General features: G+C 39.0%; 1 protein-coding gene across 1 annotated transcript in view; it reads left to right on the top strand.

The window, feature by feature from the left end:
* The first annotated feature begins 5,700 nt into the window (after positions 1-5,700).
* The window catches only part of Dars1 (aspartyl-tRNA synthetase 1), a 61,861-nt gene continuing 57,724 nt past the window's right edge, over positions 5,701-9,837 (top strand). Inside the window, exons 1-2 of the mRNA XM_026388964.2 lie at positions 5,701-5,947; positions 7,839-7,896. Coding sequence (XP_026244749.2) covers positions 5,882-5,947; positions 7,839-7,896 — 124 coding nt within the window. The 5' untranslated portion in view covers positions 5,701-5,881. The remainder of the gene's footprint in view (positions 5,948-7,838; positions 7,897-9,837) is intronic.

The following is a 9,837-nucleotide window of genomic DNA, read 5'->3' as shown; positions in this document are numbered from 1 at the left end:
CTTCAAATCTTTAAAAATCACTTTCTCAATGAGGTCCAGCCTGACTACCACATTTAAAATGTATACCCCATTACTCTTGCCTTGCTCTACTTTTCCTCCATTTTTTACTATCACTTTCTAACCCATTATATAATTTACTTGTTATGTTTATTATTATCTGCTTCAATCCTCCAAAACATAAGATCTCAAGAACCAGGATCTTTATCTTCCTTGTTCTTGGACATATTCCAAATACCTAGACTAATGGTTGGCACATATTTAGCGCTCAGTAAATATTCATTGAAAGAATGAATGAGAATGAAGGGAACAGAGGGAGATGAGAATAGGAAAGACAGCAGAATTACTTGGACATAACTTCCCTATGTTCATATGAATATACCATCAGTAAAACTCCACATCGTGTACAACCATAAGAATATGATCCTAATTAGAATAAGTTATACTCCATGTATGCATAATGTCAAAATATACTCTACTGTCATGTATAAAAAAAGAAAAAATAAAAATAAAGAATGAGCGAGCATTGGTGTTTATTTTGATAACCACAAATTATCTGCTAGAAACCTGTATACACTGACATTATAAAATAAAACAAAAAATAAGACTTCTATGCTAAGACAGCAGATCTAACTTTGCTTCCACACCTAATCCCACAAAAATTATGATCAAGATGATGGGAGAACAGGAAAGGAGACTATAGTACCCAAATGTGGGATGCTAGAAAGCAGACAGATCAGTGGTAACCTACTTAGCAGTTATGAAAAGCTAAATCCTGAGATAGCAGGCAGGAAGACTAAGAAACAACCTAATTTATACAAAAGAAACCTCAAAGACTCAGAACAAGCAGCACCAAGAACCTCTGAAAATGAGTTGGAGTGGGAGTTAAAATAAGGAATTTGAAGGGAAGTCTACATGAGAAGAGGAATCCCTGATCCCTTCCTACCCTACTCTTTTGGCAAGAGTTCTCTCCCACCCTGACATAATATATTCTCTGGAGAGGGTTAAAGCATGCATCCTTCGACTTCAGGAGCTGGGCACTGTACCAAAACTAGAGGGATTCAGATACCAAATACATGTTAAGTGCTGAGTATTCCCAGAATACTAACAATCATATCTTCATTCTTCAGGCAGATCAGAAGGGTTTTATCCTGAACAATTTGACCAGCCAAAGGGAAAGATCTAAAGATACTGACACCTGAGTTTCCTGTCAAGTGACTCGGCTAGAACATCATATAGCAAAACTCAAAATTGACAAACCCCACATAAGTACACACAGAGCTTCTAATCAGCTTTTTTTTTTTTTGTATCAAGAATTGAACCAGGGAAACTTAACCACTGAGCCACATCCCCAGTCCTTTTATTTTATATTTTGAGGTAGGGTCTCACTAAGTTGCTGAGGGTGGCCTCAAGTTTGTGATCCTCCTGCCTTAGCCTCCCAAGTCACTGGAATTATAGGCCTACACCACCACACCCAGTTCTAATCAGTTTTTTAGTCCCCACTTTTAACATAAGCAGACAATCAAGGCTTTATCAACTAGCTGAGGCAGGTCTCTAGCACTGAACCAAAAAGAACCAAACCAAAAAAAAAACCTTATAAAAAATGCACCATGTAGAGAGAACACACTTTAAAATTACCCTTCAAATTGCCTTATTTTTATACTCAGCAAGATGAGAAAATACTGCATGCATGTTAAAAAACTGGGGTTCTAACTGGGCATGCTGGCTCATGCCTTTACTCCCAATGACTCGGGAGGCTGAGGCAGGAGAATCACAAGTTTAAGGCCAGCGTCAGCAATATAGTGAGGCCCGAGGAACTTGGTGAGATCCTATCTCAAAATAAAAAACCAAGGGCTGGGGTTGTGGCTCAGTGGTAGAGCACTTGCCTAACATGTGCGAGGCCCTGGGTTCAATCCTCAGCACCACATAAAAATAAATAAATAAAATAAAGGTTAAAAAAAAAAAAACAGAAAAGGGCTAGGGATGTAGCTTAGTGGTAAGTCCCCTTGGATTCAACCCCAGGTACCCCCCAAAAAAGATTGGGGTTCTAGTCTGGAGTTCCATTCATTGAACAAAATAGTGCTTTAAGAAATTATAAACATAATGGCAGAAATGATAAAATATCAACTGACAGATTAGAAAATAAAGTTGAAGAAATCTCCCAAAAGCACATCAAAAAGCCAATAAGATGGAAAATGGAGAGAAATAATAGGAAAACTAAAAGACCAGTTCAGAAAGGCCACTCCTTGAATAATAAGAATTCAAGAAAAGAAGAAGAGAGTATAATTAAGAACATTTTTCAAAAAAAAGTCCCAGTACTAAATGAGTTTCCAGATTGAAAGGCCCATTGAGGTCTAGCACACTGATGACTTTAGACCCATAGGATGGCACACATTATGAGATTTCAGAGCATTAGGAACAAAGAGAAAGACCAATGATAGCTTACTTAGCAGATATACTGACATATGGTTCTTTTTTTCCAGGGGGGAAAAAAATCACACATGAAGAATCAAGAATCACAATGGTGCTTCAGACCTCTCAAAAGCAACATGAAATTCAGGGGGTTGTTTTCCTGGTCTCTAAAATGTCTATTTTGGAATGGACATACTGGCAATTGGAAGAACCCCACATTGTTCCTATCAAGACAAAAACAAGCAAGGCCAAGGTCAGGGCCTCACTGACTTATTTAAAAAGCCATTTATAGATTAAGACAGTTTATTGCTTACATAAAGAGTGAAAAGAAGAATGAGCCAAAAGTGATCCTTGTCTCACACATCAAAAATGACAACATTGAAACAAAATGGATCAGATGACTGCAACATGAATTGTAGGGCACCCTGTTGCTGATGAGCCACTTTTAGACTACTACTAAGCATGTTTATACCCTGTTTCTCCACAGGGGGAGGGAGACAAGAAGTCCCATATATCAGTAGACTCCCTCCTGGAGGAGATGAGAAACCATCCTATGACAGCCTCCCAGGGAGATAGGAAAGTGAATGGGAGATAGTCTCTTATCCCCTCAAGTCCCAGGAGAATCACAAGGTGATCTGAAGACTCACATTTGCTGTAGTTCAAGTCCTTGCCCACTTGGCTTATCTGGATACCTGCAAGGCACCAGGGGAAACAAGGAAGAGCTATTTCTCTACAGTTCCTTGGCCTCTGGGATAGGGCTATTATACTGCAGAAGGATAAAAGGAAACCCCTGAAATCACTTCCCCAGTTCCCAACTAGGAGAGTAAATCACATTGTCAGGTTCTCTGGGGGATGGCAAAAATTAGTGCAACCCTTAAAGGCCTAATGGTTAATATTCTTTATCCTATTCCTATTTTTAAGAATGGTTCCTTCAAAGACCAGACATTGACCATACTGTCAATGTCCAAATCATAGCCTCAGTTGCAGTTGTAGTTATCGGTGCTAGAGCAGATTCACAAGACCTCAGGCACATAGAATGTGGCCATTGATCTGGTAAATATTTCTTTTGTATTACTATCAGGAAAGAGGACCAGAAGCCTCATTCCAGGCTATGACCTAAATACAAAATACAAATACTTATCAAGGCAAAGGGGCCAAAGTAAGGACGACCTCAAGGACATGAAGAAACCTCATAGACAGATTGAAAAATAAGATCCCTGCCTTAGTAAAAGGACAACTGATGGAATTTGTATTGAGATTTTTGACAATCAGTTCATACATTAATCCCACCCTAATTGAGAAAAAAATCTTTAAAAATACCAAAACACAGCAATTTCACAGACTCCTATTTGGAATTCTAAAGGTATAATGGAATGTGTTCTTTTTTGTTTTTAAGACATTTTTTTTAAAAAATACATTTGTTTATTTTATTGTGGTGCTGAGGATGGAACCCAGTGCCTCACACATGTGAAGCACGCATTCTACCACTGATCTTCTGCCCCAGCCCCTGGAATGTGTTCTTTTGTTTTGTTTTTGTTTTTGTTTTACCCAGAGGGGCTTAACTGTTAAGTCACATCCCCAACCTTTTCCATTTTTTATTTTGAGAAGGATCTCACTAAGTTGCTGAGGGCCTCACTAATTTGCTGAAGCTGGCTTTGAATTTGCCATCCTTCTGCCTCAGCCTCCTGAGTTGCGGGGATTGCAGCCATGTGCCACAATACCCAGCTTGTGTTTTTTAATGGAATGTATTATTGATCACAAATATTCAATGTCACTCCCTAAAGAATCAATGAAATCTCCTGTCCGGTTGAATCAGGAAAAGCCAATGAAAACAGGAGCAGAAGGTGAAATATGTTACCTCTAGGCAAAAACTTTAAGAGATAGGTTGTCTTCCAGCCTCTGAGATCATGGCAGCATGTATCAAAATAGAGGATCTATCAGCCTAGGTCCCTGTATAGTATTAAAAGAGGAATCCTAGGCTGGCCTCTTAGCCCATACCTGTAATCCCAGTGGCTGGGGAGGCTAAGGCAAGAGGATCTCGAGTTCAATGCCAGCCTCAGCAAAAGCAAAGTACTAAGCAACTCATTGAGACCCCGTCTCTAAATAAAATACAAAATAGGGCTGGGGATGCCCATAGGTGGTTCAGTGCCCCTGATTTCAATCACTAGTAACCAAAAAAAGAAAAAGAAAAAAGAGCAAGAATCATGACTATAATCATGTGATTACTAGTGCCTGATATGATTAGCATAAAGTAGATACCTACAAATAATCATTTATCAAATAAGTAGGAACAAAATTTTACCCCACATGCAATTAGTTAACCACAGACCATCTCTCTCAAGACCTGAATGAGGGAACCTCCAGAGGCCTTTCATTTGCCCCTAAACCCCTTCACCAGTATTAACTGTGTCATTTTGTGCTAGGGTAAAACTACAAAGACAGCTGAAACTTAATGGAATGTAAAAAATATCTACAGGAGAAATAGTATTTAACCAACTCTTCAAATTACTTTCAATAAAGACATTAATAAGTTGTGTTTTTGTTTAGAAAAAGCCATCCATTAAGCCAGGCACTGGGGCAGTGGTGCATGCCCATAATCCCAGCAGCTCAAGAGGCTGAGGCAGGAGGAGGCGAGGTCCTAAATAAAATACCAAAAGGGGCTGGGGATATGGCTCACTAGTTAAGTGCCCCTGAGTTCAATCCCTGGTACTAAAAAAAAAAAAAAAAAAAAAAAAAAAAAAAAAAAAAAAAAAGCCATCATTACATACTGTATCCAACAATGCAACTGGTCAAGGCAATCAGTGCAATTGTGTGGGTTTTCTTGTCATTGTGTGTCCCCTTCACTTTTCACTTACGTAGTGGCTCTCCACCTGCTTTAGCAACGTAATTGCCTATAACACAGAACCCCTGTGTCCGAATACGGAGTACAACCATTTTGTCAAAAGGCCTCCTCTTCCCCAGGCAGCCAACCTCGCTGGGGATAGTGAAGGCGGGGATGTACAAAAGAGGAAAAAGCTGAGGGCTGAGCTTTCGAGCGTGTTTTGGTGACTAGTTTGCGATTAAAGTCCAGAGTAATGAATGGGTTGTGAAGAAAATAAAGGAAAAGCCACAGTTGAGACAAGCTTAAGAAGAATAAGGACAGCTAGTACCCTAGGACCCCACCCCTCAGAGCCAATCCCGCGAGATTCCCGGGGATTCCTTCCAACCCCGGGACAAGCCCGTAGAGGCGGAGCGACGGGTGAAGAGTACGCGACGGCGCTCTGCTGCTAGCCTTTCGGCGCTTCGGAATCTCGAGAGAGCTGGAAGTCTCGCGATCTTTCCGAAGCCGGACTTCCACGCGGTGTCCGAGCGCGTGTACCAAAGGCAGGAGGGCCTGGAGGGCGGAGACTGTGCGGGAGGGAGAAGCCCCTTGGCTTGCCCTTACAGACGCCTGCGAGGAAGAGTGGTGTCCACTCCCCGATTCAGTGTCTCGATGCCCAGCGCCAGCGCCAGTCGCAAGAGTCAGGAGAAGCCGCGGGAGATCATGGACGCGGCGGAAGTGGGTTTCCTCCTTCTCTGGGTTTGGGAGGGCAGAATCTGGGCCGGACCGCGCTGAGGGAGGGAGTAGGGTAACCGGGGCCCTGCTGTCAGGCTCCTTACATTAGCACTTGGTCTGGATGCTGAGGGCCTAGCGTCCAGGCCTCTGGAACCTCCTTGGGGCCGCCAGGGCCCGAGCATCGTGGCCAGACCGCATTTCTCACAGGATCGCCTGGGAGCCCTGGCCTACAAGGAGGGCGCTCCTGGGGTAGGGTGGACGTGAAGCACCCACTGCCATGGAAGGAGGAGCGGCGGTGTCACATTGAGCTTGTCCGGGTTAGGCACGTCCTACACGTCACGCACGCCTCACTCCACCCCCGCCTCGGGAATATTTGATGACCTCTAGTAATCGATAGTTCTCAGCCCTCGTATTCCTAATGTTTTGCCAAATAATAACAGTACTAAGTAAAACCATTTGCTATTGTGTTAAATGACCATTTTCCCATGTGACAGCATTAAAGAACACACGTTATTTTATTTTCTGTCAGTGACCCAATGAGGTAGGTAATGAAGTTTGTGGAAGATGCATTTGAGATAAACACCCGGCAGTCATTCAGGCTTTTCAGTATCAAAGTTTTAAACCATCCCAAACATCCAGTTATGTGTGCTGTAGTAATATTGAGCTTTAAGCAATGCCTGTCTCTTAGTTTCTCTGTTGAGGAATTTTGAGGTTTTGGTAAGGAACATAATAAGGCATATCAGAATAATAAATTGAAGAACGGTTGTTGAAATATGAATAGAACTAATTAGAAGGGGTGACACCTTTATCTTCATTCTCATGTATTTTATGCTGCTTTTAGGCTTCATTGTGTGACAGCATCCTTCCACTGTGGTCCTAGTGATATTTGTCCTTGATGTATATTTTTTAATATTAGAAAAAAGAAGTTGTTCAATATCTTAACATATCTGTTTTGGTATAGACAGAGAATTCAGGATTCTCCAAATCTAAGAGGATTCCAACAGATAGCTGTTGAGTTACAAAAACGAATTGTTTCTTACAGATCTTAAGTTACCTTGCAAAAATCTAAGAAAATTATTTTTGTGTATTCTTGATCTGATTTATTATATAAACAAGTAGTCCCCCATTGCAAATAGCATGGATCTAGATGTAAGGTAAATATTTTGGAAGAGTTACAGCTAGAAGGATCTTTGAGATGATTTTAGAGGTAAAGTAAGATTAAGAGGACACTTATCTATTTAATGTTTAGTTTGTTAATCACCTGGATCCTTGGTCTGCTATTTTCTGTTCCTAACTCTACATCTACAAGAAATTTGATAAATTGTCACTGTCTAACCTTGTAACCTGTTGTCCTGAAGCTGAAACCAGGAAGCTGGTGAATTTTTTAATGATATTTTATTAAAAGGAAAGTTGTAGTTAGCTTATGTCTTACATCTCAGATTTCTAAAAACTGTATACATCTGTTACTTGGAAAGCTTACCAAAGCATTGGTTGTCTTTGAACATCTCTTCCTGTAATAGGAAGTTAATAAAACTGGTACTTCATCTTACTCCCTTCACAGAGGAAGTTTATATTCTACTTTGAAGTAGTTTGATCTTTTTGAAGAAGGTAGTTAAGATGTGTTGTATATGTGTGTAAATTTTATCTGAAGGCTATTATGTATGCTATTTCCATCCAGGATTGGTGGTCTCCGAAATAAACTAACCAGAAGCTAGATGCTTTTTCTTTTTTCTGTAGATATGTATATAAATAAATAACAGATTTCTATATCTAAAAACTGCTGTATCTGAGTTAATGAAATGATTGTGAAAGTTAAGACAAGTTCATTTTTTAATCTGGTTATTTGTGTTTATGTGTTTAAATGAAAAGTCATGATGCAAAACTTTTTTTGTAGGATTATGCTAAAGAAAGATATGGAATATCTTCAATGATACAATCACAGGAAAAACCAGGTTAGTAGCTATGTGAAGTTTTAAGTAGGGTCAGCATAACACTGAAGAAATAATTTTGAAAACCTTTAATGGCATTCATAAACCAAATAGATGTCATTACTGTATGTAAACATTGTTAGTTTAGTGTTTCAAATCTAGATAAGAAAGAAAATATGTCCAATGAGTATTATAATTAGCTTTTATCCAACATGTTGGATTTCTAGAAATTATGAATGGTGTATTTTATTTTTTTAAATATTTATTTTTTGAGGTGCTAAGGATCAAACTCAGTGCCTCAGGTGCAAGCAAGCACGCTACCTCTTGAGCCACAACCCAGCCCTGAATGGTGTATTTTAAATGATTTTATTTGATTTTATCAAATTCCTCAGTAATCCAATAAGATTTAACTCTGGACTAGGGGATAGGAGAAGAGTGATTAATAACTGCTTTTATGACCTGCAGTCTTTGTATGTTTTCATGAAGCTACCTCTATTACTTTCTTCCTAACTTCTCTGTTTTTGTCTACTATTTATTAAATTCCTATTCTGCTTGATTCTAAGAATTTATTTTCTTAATCCTTAAAGACTCTAAGGAACTAAAGTTGAAAGATAAGGAACTTATCTCATGCAGCCATTATCTACCAGACCCGAGATTGAAACTGAGACCATCTGACCCTAGAGCTCATGATTCTTTCCGTACCTAGATCCTTTGACAGTGTTGTAGTTTGAGCTTTAACACTTGTATAAAAATCCTAATACTTAGCTCAAAATAATTTCCCATCTGCTTCAGTTTCTCCAAACTTCTTCTCTACTGCCAGTGTCTGTTAAAACATATAGAATAGACGGTAATTTTTGAACTGAAACCCTAATACTGTGGATTACTGACACAGTTAGCCAGTTTTACTGGTGGAGTATAACTTGTGTCTCAAGTATGTTGCAGTATATTAAAAGTTGAAAACCCTCACGCTAATTAATGGGATGCCATAAGAAATAGGGCTATTACCCTTTTTTCTTTTCCAAAATACTATTAAAATTATCCTAATTATCACATTCATGTTTGAGTCCACTTTTTAAAATGTATGCTTTCTGTTTTGTTTAGTTTTGAGTTTTATTGGCTAATTAGTCATGTGCTTTTTCAGTCTTGGCATTTTCACATCTGCCTTTTCAAATCTTATGCTGCTTTGTCTCTTGATTTTCTTTTACATGTTTTTTTGTCTGAGTTTACACAGCAGACTTGGAAGTTGGCGTATTCATAAAGACAGTGTTTTGCAGAAATCCTCTTTTGATACCCAGTAGCTTTGAAATTCCTCTTCCATTCTCTTTGCTTTTAGTCATGAGAACAATGTAAATCATGTTATATTTACAGCTGCATCTTTGCTTTAAGAGACAAATTATATCTAGATAAAACATAAGTAAAATACATTTGTGTTTGGATTTTATTATAATGTCCTATAAGGTATTATCTTTGCTATTGTAGTGTCATCTATTACTGTGTTCTTACTTAATATCTCAGGTTTTTTCCCCTAATCAATTGATTATATATTTAGAACAACGATTTCTGAATGTTGGTTTATATTGCTACCTCTATGTAATAGTTATTTTGTCACCATTTTTCTATTAGGGGGACTCTAGATGACTGTAGTTTTTTGTTTTTTGTTTAATATCAGGGAGGCATAATAGTTGGGGCTTACTGGTAGCCAAGAGGTTCACATAACTGTAGGAAACAGTGTGAAATGACCATCAAGCATGATTGTATTTTGGGGTTCAAGCATCTTCTCTCTCCATCTCTTGGCTCTCCTTCTTATAAAATATCGGCTTCATTCTCTCCTCCTGCAAACTCATGCTAGTGAGAAAGCTACTGACTTCAGCCCTGGGCCTACACCATCTCAGCTTAGAGAAGAGGGTTACAAGAGCTTTATTCCCAGCATGTGTATTTAAGTTCCGGAGAAATACTATGATTAGT

This window comes from Urocitellus parryii, chromosome 1 (assembly GCF_045843805.1).
Source record: "Urocitellus parryii isolate mUroPar1 chromosome 1, mUroPar1.hap1, whole genome shotgun sequence".
NCBI lineage: Eukaryota > Metazoa > Chordata > Mammalia > Rodentia > Sciuridae > Urocitellus > Urocitellus parryii.
The sequence above is the reverse complement of the archived record's forward strand: the minus strand, read 5'-3'. Positions and strand labels throughout refer to the sequence as shown.